The sequence below is a fragment of the Dipodomys ordii genome, unplaced genomic scaffold (assembly GCF_000151885.1).
Source record: "Dipodomys ordii isolate 6190 unplaced genomic scaffold, Dord_2.0 Scaffold49, whole genome shotgun sequence".
Lineage (NCBI taxonomy): Eukaryota > Metazoa > Chordata > Mammalia > Rodentia > Heteromyidae > Dipodomys > Dipodomys ordii.
The window spans coordinates 10972986-10988118 of record NW_012267265.1 but is presented as its reverse complement, the minus strand read 5'-3'; the positions used below and the strand labels follow the sequence as shown (position 1 = coordinate 10988118).

At 37.1% G+C, this 15133-nt stretch overlaps 1 protein-coding gene across 12 annotated transcripts in view; it reads left to right on the top strand.

Moving 5' to 3' along the window:
• Sec31a (SEC31 homolog A (S. cerevisiae)) overlaps nt 1–15133 on the top strand; it is a 69720-nt gene that overhangs the window by 18941 nt on the left and 35646 nt on the right. For 6 of the 12 annotated variants that reach the window (XM_013020224.1, XM_013020220.1, XM_013020218.1 and 3 more), the window contains exons 9-14: nt 1539–1700; nt 1884–2036; nt 6556–6795; nt 8317–8391; nt 9848–9886; nt 10394–10471. In XM_013020224.1, coding sequence (XP_012875678.1) covers nt 1539–1700; nt 1884–2036; nt 6556–6795; nt 8317–8391; nt 9848–9886; nt 10394–10471 — 747 coding nt within the window. The remainder of the gene's footprint in view (nt 1–1538; nt 1701–1883; nt 2037–6555; nt 6796–8316; nt 8392–9847; nt 9887–10393; nt 10472–15133) is intronic. The other 6 variants (XM_013020226.1, XM_013020223.1, XM_013020222.1 and 3 more) reach the window with 3 other exon arrangements.

Below are 15133 nucleotides of genomic sequence, written 5' to 3'. Positions count from 1 at the left end.
CATTGTAAAGATGTTAGTCAGCTCTTTCTATGATTTTTTTATTCCCTTCTAAAGAAAAATGTTAATGCCATATCCTGTTATTTTTGTGCAACAAAAGGAATAGTGTATACATAATTCCTCTCTTGACTGAAAGCTGTGTAGGTCAATGAATGCTTCCCTTTTAAGATTGCTTTTTTTCTTGTTGTTGTTCATGGGGCTTGAACTCTGGTGCTGTCCCTGAGCTCTTCTGCTCAAAGCAAGTGCTCTACCACTTGAGCCACAGCACCACCTCCAGTTTTCTGGTGGTTAATTAGAGATAGTCTCATGGACTTTCCTGCCAGGCTGGCTTTGAACCTCGAGCCTCAGATCTCAGCTTCCTTAGTAGCTAGGATTACAGGTGTGAGCCACTGGCGCCCAGCAAGATTGATTTTTAAAAATATGACCCTGAATATTTTGAATGTGTGTATTTGGATAGTATCAGGCAAAAGCAGTTGGACCAGGGTACCTTTATATGGTCTTTCAGAACAACTACTGCTACTAAGTCAAGAACCTCAGTTTTTAAGGTGTTCACATTTAGTTAAAATGTTTGGTAGCATTCTAGAAAAGTTTACTAAATTATACTTTCGTTAGCAGTGTTGTATGAGTCTCCATCCTAGACAAAAATAATTTAATTTTGGTTTCTCATGATTAAAAATTTCCTCATCTCTTTGTATATTTTTATCTGTGCATTTTCTCATCAAAAGACAACATAGTTGGCTGTTATGATGGACCATTTTCATACTTAAAAGTAAAATTGTACAATTTGTTTCTTCTTTTTGACAGTTCTAGGGCTTGAACTCAGAGCCTGGGCACTGTCCCTGAGGTTCTTTTGCTCAAGGCTAGCACTCTGCCACATGAGCTACAATGCCATTCTGGCTTTTTCTGTTTATGTGGCACTGAGGTATTGAACCTGGGGCTTCGTGCATGTTAGGCAAGTTGTAGTACCACTAAGCCACATTCCCAGTCCTCATATAGTTTCTTTTCCTGGCTAAAGACAGTTTTGTTTTGTTTTTTAAGAAACTGTTTGATGGATGTGAAAGGTCCTGCCTATAATCCTAGCTACTTGAAGGAGATTGGCAGGATTGTACTTTGAGTTTTGCCACAATAAAAATACATAGATCTTTGAACAAAAGAAAAGACAACCTAAGGATATGATTCTAGTAGTAGAGCACCTATCTAATAAGACCCTGAATTTATACTCCAGTGCCACAAAAAAAAAAGTAAACTGTACTTTTGACATTATTTCAGCAAAAAGTATCTATATCCTTTTCTGACTTTTATTTTTTTATTTTTATTTATTTATTTTTTGCCAGTCCTAGGGCTTGAAGTCAGGGCCTGGGCACTGTCTCTGAGTTGCTTTTGCTCAAGGTTGGAACTCTACCACTTGGGCCATAGTGCCTCTTCGGGCTTTTTCTGTGTATGTGGAACTAAGGAATCAAACCCAGGGCTTCATGCGTGTTAGGCAAGCACTCTACCACTAAGCCACATTCTCAGCCCTAATATGTTTACTTTTATCCTAGGTGTTGTATGAACTTCCTACCAACACACAGTGGTGTTTTGACATTCAGTGGTGTCCTCGCAATCCTGCTGTCTTATCAGCTGCTTCCTTTGATGGTCGTATCAGTGTTTATTCTATCATGGGAGGGAGCACAGATGGTTTAAGGCAGAAACAAGTTGACAAGGTAATAGAACAGTGTTGAAGCTGTTGCTTATCACCCTTGAAGAAGATACTGTATAATTATTTTGAAAATGACTTTAACAATGTTGATTTCTAGACAATTATGTGTTTAAAATTTCTTGGGTATGATTTGAAAGAACTGCAGAATAGTGTGTATGTTACAGTTTCCTACCTTTCTTTCTTTTAGCTTTCTTCCTCTTTTGGAAATCTTGATCCCTTTGGCACCGGACAGCCTCTTCCTCCATTACAAATTCCACAGCAGACTGCTCAGCATAGTACAGTGCTGCCTCTGAAGAAGCCACCGAAATGGATCCGAAGACCTGTGGGAGCTTCCTTTTCAGTAGGTGGATTTTACTTTATGATTCATAGAAACAAAGGAATTTTCTAATAAAGAGAATCATTCAAATGGCACAAGTTTGGGGTGAGATGTATTTGTGTTCATATACTATCCTACCATTTTTGTGTGTATGTGTGTGACAAGTCCTGAATCTTGAACTCGAGGCCTGGGCTGTGTCCCTGAACTTTTTTCTTAAGGCTAGCACTTCACTATGCAGCCACAACTCCAGCTTTTTTATGGTTAATAGTAAGAATCTCACTGACTTTCTCAGCCACTTGAGTAGCTAGGATTACAGGTGTGAGCCACTGGCACTCATCTCAATTCATTCATTCACTCATTTAGTATCTGGGGCTTGTCTTGGGGTTTGAACTCAGGGCCTAGGTACTGTCCCTGAACCTTTGCTCAAGGCTAGTTCTCTACCACTTAGGCCATAGTTCAACTTCTGGCCTTTAAGTTTAAATTGGGGGTAAGACTCTCATGGACTGTTCTGCCTGAGCTAATTTTGAACCATAACCCTCAGATATCAGCTTTCTTAGTTGCTGGGCTTATAGGTGTGAACTACCAGCTCCTGGCTCATCTCCTTTTTCATGTCTATCCATAATGTCCATTCCTAAATATTTTCTTTTTGATGCTGTTGTGGTCGTTTTCTTAATTTCCTTTCAAACCATTCATTGTTGGTATGTAGAAACAGATACATTTTGGGTGTTGATTTTGTTCCCACAACTTCACTTATACATATTGCTTCTAACTGGACTTTGGTGGTTTCTTTTGGCTATTCTATATATCAGATGTCATCTGTGAATAGATAGATTTTTGACTTTTCTTTTTGAAGTTTTTAAGTAGTTGTAAAAAGGAGGTGCCATTTAACAAATAAGCTTATGAATATAATGCATCTTGATCGGTGTCACTCCCTTTAACATTCATACCCTACCTTGTCCATCCCTTCCCTTACTTTTCTTAATTTTGTGGTATATACAATGAAATTTTTTTTTTTTTTTTTTTTTTGGTCATGGTGTTTGAACTCAGGGCCTGGGCACTGTCCCTGAGCCCTTTTGCTCAAGGCTAGTGCTCAGTTTGAGCTAAATACCACTTCTGGTTTTCTGGTGGTTAATTAGAGAAAAGAATCTCATGAATTTTCCTACCTGGGCTGGTTTTGAACTTGGATCCTCAGTTCTCAGTCACCTCAGTAGCTAGGATTACAGATGTGAGTCACTGGTATCCAGTTTACACTATGCTTTTTTAATTTTCTTGCTTTTTTATTTTCTTTTTCTTGCTCCTTAACTTTGGCTAGGACTTTCAGTACAATATTGGAAGTGGTGAGAGGTCCATCCTTATTACTAATCTTAGATGACAAACTTTTAGCTTTTTACCATTAAGTATAATGTTAGATTTCGATTTTCTCGTATTTGACCTTTATGTTGAGAAAATTTCCTTTTAAGTACATTCCTGCTGCTAAAATAAAATGCCACAGAGTGTATAGCTTACAGACATTTACGACATTTATAAACAATAGAAATTTACTTCTGATGGTTTTGGACTATGGAAGTCCATGATCAAGCACCAGCAGGTTAATGGTAATGATGACCTGGTCTCTGCTTCTGAGATTTCATTGTTTCTGCATGCTCCAGAGGGAGCTATGTGCTAAAATATGAGAAGATAAAGTCCTTACTAGTTTTTGCCTGTTCTTCTATAAGGCTTTATTCCATTCATCCTCTTGACTTAAATTGCCACTTAAAGGCCCCACATCAAATACTATCATATTTATTTTTTGTTCCATGAATGCTAGAAGTTAAGCATACTTTCAACCCATAGCACTTTTTTTTTCCTTGCCTGTCCTGGGGATTGAACTAGGGGCCTGGGTCTAGTCCTGGGCACTTTCGCTGAGCTTCTGTTCTCAAGGTTAGTGCTCTACCACTTGAGCCACAGCTTCACTTCTGGCTTTTTGTGGCTAATTGGAGATAAGAATCTCTACAGACTTTTCTGCCTGTGTTAGCTTCTAACCTCAATCTCAGATTTCAGCCTCCTGAGCAACTAGGATTAGAGGCATGAGCCACTCATGCCCAGCTTCCATAACACCTTCTATTCCTTCTTTGTGAACTGCATTGTGAAATAATATTGAATTTTGTTTGGTATCTTTCTTGCATCAATCGACAGAATTGAATGTTTTATCCTCCTTTTGCGTCGTGTACATTGTACTTTGATGTTTATATATGTGAACTAGACTTGAATCCCATAGGTGAATCCCACTTGGCTCTGGTGTAGATTGAAAGGCCATCTTCCTTTCAGTGTACTATTGAATTCAGTGTGCTGGTACTTATTGTAGATTTTTTTTTTTTTTTTTTTGGTCGGTCATGGGGCCTGAACTTTGGGCCTGGGCACTGTCCCTCAGCTCTTCAGCTCAAGGCTAGTGCTCTACCACTTGAGCCACAGTGCCACTTCCAGCTTTTTCTGCTTAGGTGGTGCTGAGGAATCGAACCCAGGGCCTCATGCATGCCAAGCAAGCACTCTACCACTGAGCACCTTTCCAATCCCTTATTGTGGATTTTTTGCATCAGGATTAATAAAGGATTAATAAAGGATTTTGGTATCAGAGTAATACTGGCCTTATAAAATGAATTTGGAAGAATCCCCTCCTTATCTAGTTTTTGGAAGTGCTTGGGAATTGGTATTAGTAATTCTTTAAATGTCTGTATTTTCAAGTAAAACTAGTCCTGGCCTTTTCTTTGAGGGAAATTTTGAATTATTGATTCAATCACCTTAATAATTAGAAATTTGTTCTTACTGTTTGTTTAAATGGTAATACAAATGGGTTTTAATTCAAAAGTCAAGTTATGAGGACAATGTACCCTTCCATTGTTCTACCTCATCTTTCCCATCCCATCCCTACCCTCCAGTTACATAGTTCAGTTTTTGAATAATGTACATTGAGTATAATGACTATTTGCTCATCTTTCCTTTCCTTTTTAAAAAATTTTTTATGCTTAGTATAGGGTATATGTCTAGGAATTTACAACTTTTGAGGATCTAATTTGCTGTTGTATAATTGTAATAGATTAAGTATCTCTTTTATTTCTGTGATCTCACTTGTGTAATAATCTATTCTTCCAATTGTAGTTTTTGTTATTTGTCTTCTTTTTCTTTTCCTATTCTAGTCTAGCTAAAGTTTGTCCATTTGTCAACTTTTTTTTTTTTTTTTGTCAGTCATGGGGTTTGAACTCAGGGCCAGGGCTCTGTCCCTGAGCTCTTTTGCTCAGGGTTAGTGTTCTACCACTTTGAGCCACAGCTCTACTTTGGTTTTTGAGTGGTTAATTGGACTTTTCTGCCTGGGCTGGCATTAGAACCCTGATCTTCAGATATTAGCCTCCTGAGTAATTGGTTGTTTATTCACTTGAGTTGTTTTTCTATTCACTATTTTGTCTACTCACATCTTCATTATTTTCCTCTAATAACTTTGGGATTAGTTTTTTCTTCTTGTTCTGTTCTTATAGGTGCTTGCTTTGAGATTTTTAGTCTTTTTAGTATAAGTATTTTCTGCTTTGAATTTTCTCTTAGTGCTTTCACTACATTTCATAAGTTTTAGATTGTTGTGTTTCTATTCAAGATACTTTCTAATATCCCTTGTAATTTCTTCTTTGATTTTACTTTTACATAGTTGTGAATCTTCCAGTTGTCTCTGCTTCTAAAATTTTATTATACTGTGATTGGAAAAAGTTGTTTTCAATCATATCAGTCATAAATTTGTTTGGTTATATGATTTGCAGAATTTCAATCTTAATTATTTTAAATTTGGGGCCAAGACCAGACTTCAAACTTTTTGTCTGATGCTTTTGCTCATTGGCTGATGCTCTGTCACTTAAACTTTGCCTCCAACCCCTCAATCTTAAATTTTTGATTGTTTGGTGGCTTAATATGTGATTTTTCTTGAAGAAGGTTATGTGTGACCTCGAGTAGACTTGTTTAGTCTGCTAATAGTGAATGAAGTGTTCTGTAATGTTTTATGAGTTCCGTTTGTCTGAGTGTTTTCCAAATCCTGTCAGTTTACTGATCATCTGTTGGGTTGATATATCCATTACTGACAATGAGAGATTGAAATCTTCTGTTACGTAGTTAACTGTTTTCTCTTTTCATTTCTGTCAGTTTGTTGCATATATGTTTCATATATATTAATGTTTATTTTACATAGAATGAATAAATATAAATTTCTTATGATATCCAGTATATAGATCTTAGCTATGGAGACTCAGTTGTTTTACATTTTTGTGAAATTCCAAATCATGGTATTACCTAAAACTTACTTTGCTCATTTCTGTGCCTATTAATGTTAATTTTATTTTCATGATGAGTACTGAAAATGAAGAGCATTAATTGAAGGCTAGAATAAGATTGTAAAACATAGGAGAATGTAAGCCACATTCATCCAAATAGATATATGAGTAGTCCATAGTTGATTATTGTAGCAAGTTTGCAATAGACATTTTATGATGATTAAATGTGACCCCATTCATTTTTTTTTCTCTTACAGTTTGGAGGCAAACTGGTTACCTTTGAGAACGTTAAAGTGCAGTCTCAGCAGGGAGCTGAGCAGCAGCAGCAGCAGCAGCAACATGTATTCATTAGTCAAGTGGTAACAGAAAAGGAGTTTCTCAGCCGATCTGATCAACTGCAGCAGGTTGTGCAGTCTCAAGGATTTATCAATTACTGCCAGAAAAAAATTGATGCTTCTCAGACTGAGTTTGAGAAAAATGTGTGGTCCTTTTTAAAGGTAAACTTAGTATTTGAGACTGTTTTATTTCATTATTTGTAAAATTATCTGTCATTCTAAAATCTCTCTTAAACATTTGTAAAAGTATGATTTTAGGAATTTATGGTGAAATTTAAGAAACTAGAGCTTAGGATAGTATTACATGCTTGTAATCCCTGTAATTGAGAGGCTGAGAATGGAAGATCTTGAGTCAGGCCATTCTTGCTTATATAAATCAGTTCTTGGGCTTGAACTCAGGACCTGGGCACTGTCCCTGAGCTTTTGTGCTCAAGTCTAGTGATCTACCAGTTGAGCCTCAGCTCCACTTTTGTTGTATAATTGGAATTTCATGGACTTCAATTAAAATCTTCTGAAAATTGTAAGAAAATTTCTATTTATTTATTTATTATTTATTTATTTAAGTATGTGCTGGTCTTGGGCTTGAATTCAGTTCCTGGGCACTGCCCCTACGCTTTTTTGCTCAAGGCTAGCACTCTTCCACTTCAGCCACAGTGTTGCTTCTTGCCTTTTGGTGGTTAATTGGAGATAAGAGTCTTAAACTTTCCTGCCTGGGCTGTTTTGAACCTTGGTCCTCAGATCTCAGCCTCCTTAGTAACTAGTATTATAGGTGTGAGCCACTGTCACCAGGCAACATCACTTCTTCGGTCAAAATATTTCTTCCTTTTTTCCTCTGACAACCTGAATTGAAGTATTTTTAAAATAGTAAATACAAAGATATATTTAAGAAGATAATATTCAGTAGGCCTATTTTAAATTAGAACATAAACATTATACTAGAAACAAAATGTTTAGTATCTAATAGTAAAATAGTAGAGGGAAATAGAAGAAGAGGAAAGAGAAGAGGAGAGGCTGGATATATTTCTTATCCTTTCAATAAAGAAGAATTTCAGGAAGGGAAGAAATCCCTTTCAAAGAAGTACATTTTTGACAGCAGATCAAAACAAGAAAAATTTCCTGACTGGTCATTTTACTTCTAATATATAGTTAAATTCTAAAATTATAGGCTTTATATTTTATAATTAAGCATGAATTTTGATAAAGAATTTTAAATTACAGAATGTTTCATACAGTGTGAGTTTTGCACTCATGTAAACTGAATGTGTTATACTTAAAAACTTATACATCGTAAATCAGCTTTTTTCAACCAGGATAATTAGTTACCAGTATACTTAATAGTAGCGAGTTAATGAAGTATAGTGGAAAATACCTAACAAGTAATCTTAGTACTTGAGAGGCTGAGGCAGGAAGAATCATGAGCTCAAGGCTAGTAATAGGCTCCAGGTAAGCCTTAGTTCTATAGCTAGACCCTGTCTTTTCATTTGAAAAAAGAAATGAAAAGGCAAAAAAAAAAAAAAGCTAGTTTTAAAAAATCCACTCTTTAGATTCTTTTCTAACAATCTTGAGGATGATAAAGTAGACTTTCAATATTTGTAATAATTTTGCTTAGGATTTAACCAATTTTTATAAAAATATACTTTAAATGTAAGTCTTTGTTTCAAAAATGCTTTGCTTTTTGGTTAGGTAAACTTTGAGGATGATTCTCGTGGAAAATATCTGGAGCTTTTAGGATACAGAAAAGAAGATCTTGGAAAGAAGGTAAGCTTTTGGGAAAGTTAAGTGTCTGTTCTTTAATAAAATATTTGTTTATCTATTTTAATAAAGTTCTTCACAAATTATCTCAAATCTGAAAGTAAACATTTTAGAAGAATTGATGTTAGTTTGCTAAAATTTGGAATGCAAAACTCTGCTTTGTACCTGGATTTAGAATTTGCCAGAACTAATCAAAATTGTCAGAAACAATTTGGCCTTGACAGATAAGACACTGTGAGTCTCAAATAGTAGAAGTAACATTGAGATTTTAACAGGGTATGTGGCCTTGTGTGGGAAAGAAACTTAGAAATCCCCCTATGTTCTGTATTTCAACTTATCACAATTTTCCATATTAGTTGTGCTTATTTATACTTTTGGCACACATTTTTCGAACTTTGTTGAGTTAATCTAGCTAACAAGTAAGTATGTATTTTACAACAGAAGTGTCAATTATTATTATTTTTTTTGGGTCTGGTCATGGGGCCTGAACTCTGGGCCTGGGTGCTGTCCCTCAGCTCTTCAGTTCAAGGCTAGCGCTCTACCACTTGAGCCACAGCGCCACTCATGTGCTTGCAAGGCAAGTGCTCTACCACTGAGCCGCCTTCCCAGCTCCAGAAGTGTGAATTATTGTACTGAATCTTAGTAAATAGAAAATCCCAAGTGATTTGCTCCATAGTTTAACTTTAAAAAATCCCTTTTAGGATGACATTGTCCAAAAAAGAAATGTACTCATTACCTGACATAAAATGATAACCCTTCTGTACAAGACCTTAATAATAACAAAGCAATTATATTTTTAAAAATCTCTTTTAAAAAGATGAAATCAAGCCAGGCGCCTGTGGCTCACTCCTGTAATCCTAGCTACTCAGGAGGCTGAGAGCTGAGGATCACGTTTCAAAGCCAGCCCACCCAGGAAAGTCGGAAACTCTGATCTCCAATAAACCACTAGAAAACCAGAAGTGGCGCTGTGGCTCAAGCGGAAGAGCACAAGGACAGCGCCCAAATCCCAGAGTTCAAGCCCCATGACTGACAAAAAGAAAAAGATGAAATCAGCCAGGTGCTGGTGGCTTATGCCTTTAACCCTAATTCAGGAGATTGAGATCTGAGTATTTGGATGTGAAGCCAGCCCTGGGCAGGAAAGCTTGTGAGGATATTATCTTCAATTAACTACTAAAAGCCAGAAGTGGAGCTATGGCTCAAGTGGTAGAGCTAGAGCCTTGAGCAAAAAAGCTCAGGGATGGATAGCCCATGCCCTGAGTTCCAGCCCAAGAATCAGCACAAAAGCAACCAGCACAAAGCAAACAAATAGCCTCCCCCCCCCCCAAAAAAAAAAATCCTCCAATCAACCTAATAAGAACTTCTGTGGATTTTTGCCAACGAAAAATAGGGTAAGAGGTGAACATTTATTGTATGTCCTGAAATAGAATTCCAGTTAGTAGGTGAGTTGTTATTTTTATTTCAGATTGCTTTGGCCTTGAACAAAGTGGATGGATCCGATGTGGTAAGGAGGTCTTTAAAAATAGCTACCTTCTGAGAAAAAAGCAAATAGCTATCTTCTGAAAGTTGATTAAGTTGTAAGAAAGAAGTATAAGAACTTTATCTGTTGATGTCTTTTGTGCCTTATGGTGTAAAAATAAATGCCAATCCTAAATACTTTAACAAATTCAAAATTCTCAGTTAAGTTTAGCTGGGAAAGCATTCCTTTATTTTGGCATAGTTTTTTAAATTTTGTAAAGGAAGAAAATTGGAATCAGATGACTGCTTAGATACTTGCAGTAAATGTCTCTCGCAAATGGATGACATTTGGTAGGGAAAAAAAGGGAAGATTTTAGCAGTAATTGTTCGTTGCTTTTCCTGCAATGTTTCTCAAGTAAATTTACTTGGTATTGCTTCTTACGATCAAACTAGCTCTTGATGTTATTGGTTGGGTCTTTCATCTTCCTTGTTACTAATAAACTTTTAATGCTACCTTCTTCAACTTCCTGTGTGATTGTTTTGTGTACCAAAGGCTCTTAAAGACTCTGACCAAGTAGCACAGAGTGATGGGGAGGAGAGCCCTGCTGCCGAAGAGCAGCTCTTGGGAGAGGTACTTATTTTTTTTTTTTCATATTATATTGGACAAGGATGTGATATTTATGTATCTCACATTGAATCATAGAAAATTATCTTGACTACCTTACAAAATGAAGTTGTAGCATATTGTTTTCCTAAAACTATTTACAGTAGGAATCTGTTTACCTAGACTGACAGAAATAATCACCTCTGAACTCTAGTTCTCTTACCTTGCTTGTGGATTGTATAGTTTAAAAGTAACAACTCATTTGAAGTTAAATGAATTTGGTCAGATGGCAGTTAGCATGTTAAAACGAAGAGATCTTATTTAGAAATCTGTTTATTGCATGTCAACTTAATTATTTTTTTAGCATACTAATATTTAGGGACCATTACGTATAGTTTAGGCTTTGAATTAGCCCTGAACTTGGAATGCAAATAAAAAATACTCCTCTGAACTAAACTGATTGTCATGATTTACTGTTCATTCTCCTTAGTTACACTACTTATGCTTGATAATTGTTGTAACTAATTAAGAGTCCTTGAACACAGAATTGTATCATTTTTTCCTTTTTAATTTCTGGAGCACCTTAACCACTAATAACTAATTCTATAATTTACTTTTCTTGTTTCTAATTTTATTTCATTTTGGAAAATTAATCAACAAGTTCTTCTCATCTCATCTTTTTCTTTTTCATTGCTCTTTGTCATAGGGGAATATCTTAAATATGGAATATTTTATATAATCATTTAAGTTATAAAAACAATGCATCAATATATTTAGACTTAAGATTATTATTAAAAAATATTTTTCCCTTGAAATCAGTCTCCTAGCATTTAACAGAGAAACAAGATAGGGATAAAAAAATCTTAATAAAATTTGAACTCATTTGTGGGAATGCCTAGAGAGAATTGTAGATGTATAAATATTGTATATTTGTTTGTTTTTAATTACATTAACTATTTTAAGTAAAAGATTTGATAATATATTATGAATTATAAGTAATAATGCTTGAAAAAATTGTGTTTAAAGGGATAAATCTACACTTTCAACAAGTTTGTACCACTTGACCTTGTGTATATTTTAGAAATCCAATAAAAGCTGTTTGTAGAAAGCTAATTTGAAAAAGTTAAACGAGGAAAGTTTGATTTGTGCATTATGTATGATACTGGGGATTAAAACCAACGACTCTTACAAATGCTTTCAAATGCTTTATTCACTTGGGGAAAGTTGATTTTTTTTCTTTGGTGGGTAGTGGCGCTTGGACTCTGGGCCTGGGTGTTGTCCCTCAGCTCTTCAGCTCAAGGTGAGCACTCTACCACTGAGCCACAGCGCCACTTTCTGGTTTTCTGGTGGTTTACTGAGTATGGCAGGCTTTGAACCGCCATACTCAGATCTCAGCCTCCCGAGTAGCTAGGATTACAGGTATGAGCCACCGACACCCGGTTTATAGTTGATTTTTTTGTAATACAAATATTAACTAGTTGCACATGAAGTTATGCTATACTCTGCAGTAAAATGTTTCAGTTCCACAATGCTTTTAATTTTAAGAATTTACATTAAAATATACAGGTAACACACAAGCACAGAAGATAGTTTGTCTTGTAGGAGAGCAGGATTTTTTTGTGTTTTTTTCTTTCTTTTTTTTGTTGTTTTGCTGGTCCTGGGCCCTCTTCCTGAGCCTCTTTGTGTTCAGGGCTAGTGTTCTACCCCTTGAGCCACAATGCCACTTTCAGTGCTTTCTGAGTAGTTTATTGGAGATAAGAGTCTCACAGACTTTCCTGCCCTGGCTGGCTTTGAACCATGATCCTCAGATCTCAGCCTCCTGATCTAGGATTACAGGTGTGAGCCACTGGCACCCAGCAGTATTTTTCTTTAAAAAGAAACAGTTTAGAATATTAGTATAGACTTTACAAGTTGAACATTCCTAATTGAACTAGAATTTGGGATTTGAATTATTTCAGATTTTAATTTTTTCCTGTAAATATTCAAACTATTGCCCTACAAGTTCTCTCTGTCTATCTGTCTGTCTTTCTGTCTGTCTCTCTCTCTCTCTTTTCCTCCCCCCTCTGTATAACCAGTTTAACCTGTTCTGTCAGATATGACTAATTTGGGAGAACATGAAATATATAATTGGATTTGGGTATATTTAAATATTTATAAATACTATTTTTTCTTTATGGTGCTAGAGATCAAACCCAGGGCCTCACATATGCTGGGCAAGTACCCTACTACTGAGCTGCACTTATCTGCAGCCCCCTATATTGCTTTCGAGAGTTTAGTTGTTGTTGTTTGTTTTTGCTGGAGCTGGAGCTGGAACTCAGAGCCTCAAGTTCTTGCTAGACTTTCTCACTCACAACTGGTGCTCTACCAATTTTCCATGTCTGCACTTCCACTTCCAACTTTTCTGCTGGTTAATTATAGATAAGACTATCTTGTTTTTTTTTCTGCCTCTGGTCGCTTCAAAACCAAGATCCTCAGATAGAAGCCTGCTGAGTAGATAAATTATAGGTGTTAGCCACTGGCTCCTGGCCCTATATTGCTTTTGTGCTGAGAAACATCAAGGATTTTTTTCATGATTTAATTAAAATAAAAAACGCTATAATCAAACTTAGTAGGCTGGAATGTATAAATGTATAGAATTGTTTGTTTTAAAATTTAAATATAATTTAAATCGTGTACATTTTGAATGTTTAAAGCTACTCAGAATAGGGCATCTAAAAAAACAGATTCTTCATTGTTTGTTTGTTTGGGTGCCTGTTCTGGGCCTTAAACTCAGGGCCTGGGTACTGTCCCTGAACTTTTGTGCTCAAGTTAGTAATACTTCTTAGAGCCACAGCTCCATTTCTGGCTTTTTGGTAGTTAATTGGAAGTAAGAGTCTCATGGACTTACCTGCCTCAGCTGGCTTTGAACCATGATCCTCAGAGTAGCCTCTTGAGTAGCTAGGAGTATAGGTGTAAGACACTGATACCTGGCTGATCCTTTACTTTTGGTAGTAACTTTGCTATTCAGAGCTGGAGTATCTTAGAAAACGATATTTCTTCACTTTTTTTTTCTTTTCTTATGCTAGTCATGGGCTTGAACTTGGGGCCTGCACTCTGTCCCCTGAACTTCTTTGGCTCAGGGCCAAGTCCTTTACCACTTAAGCTACAGGTCCACTTTTGGCTTTTTGCTGGTTAATTGGAGATAAGTGTCTCATAGACTTTCCTGGCCAGGCTGGCTTCAAACTGTGATCCTCTGTTCTCAGCCTTTTGAGTAGCTAGGATTACAGGCATGAGTTATTGGTGCCTGGCAGATTCTTTACTTTTGATAATAACTTTTCTGATACCTATAATAAATAGGTACACTTGTATTTGGTTGTGGTTTTCCTTCCTTCCTTCCTTTTTTTTTTGGTCAGTCATGGGGCTGACTGGATGCTGCCCCTGAGCTTTTTTGCTCAAGGCTAGTGCTCTGCCATTTTGAGCCACAGCCCCATTTCCAGTTTTATTGGAGATAAGAGTATCATGGAAACAAAAAAGCCAGAAGTGGTGCTGTGGCTCAAGTGGTAGAGCGCTAGCCTTGAGCTGAAGAGCTGAGGGACAGTGCTCAGGCACAGAGTACAGGCCCTGTGACTGGACCCCCCCCCCCAAAAAAAAAAGAGTATCACAGACTTTCCTGCCCAGCCTGGCTTTGAACTGCAACCCTTATAGCTCAGCTTCTTGAGGAGCTAGGATTATAGGTGTGAGCCACTGGCACCTTGCTTTAGGAAATTGTTAACCACAGGGCTCCCTTCATGTGGGTTGAAGCTCAAATTTTATATTATTTATATGTGTTACAAAACCTCCAGCCAACATAAGACATAAAAACCTGGTCGCCATAGCTGTGGAATTTAGGAAAATATAAATATAAATCCTCCAGCAAGGCTCGCCTTCAGTACAAGTCACAGGGGAAGGGCAATCATCAACTAAACTCACCAAACCTGTACTCAAAAACCTGTAAAACATCAACAGGGCTAACTCACTATTAAGTGCAACTTAGCAAATGAAACCAAATAGAAAAATTAGATCCCCAAAACATTAAATAATAATACCAAGGGAGGTAAACCATCCAATAACAGTTTACTCAGAATTTAAACAAGAGCCAAACCAGAAAGTCAAACTTTTATTTAAAGACAGATTTTTTATTTTTAATTTTGTCAGTTGTGGGGCTTGAACTCAGAGCCTGGGCGCTGTCCCTCAGCTCTTCAGCTCAAGGCTAGCACTCTACCATTGAGCCACAGCGCCACTTCCGGCTTTTTCTGATTATGTGGTGCTGAGGAATCAAGCCCAGGGCCTCATGCATGTGAGGCAAGCGCTCTACCACTGAGCCACCTTCCCAGCTCCTAAAGACAGATTTGAATTAAGTACTCGATTGTTTTTCCATATTGCTATGCCAGGCCTACTCATTCTTTGACTGCAGCTGAGCACCCGTGGCTCACACCTGTAATCCTAGCTACTCAGTAGGCTGAGATCTGAGGATCATGGTTCAAGCCAGCCTGGACAGAAAAGCCTGTAATACTTTTTTTTGGGGGGGGGTCCGGTCGTGGGGCCTGAACTCTGGGCCTGGGCGCTGTCCCTCAGCTCTTCTGCTCAAGGCTAGCACTCTACCACTTGAGCCATAGCGCCACTTCCGGCTTTTTGCTTATGTGGTGCTGAGGAATGGAACCCAGGGCCTCA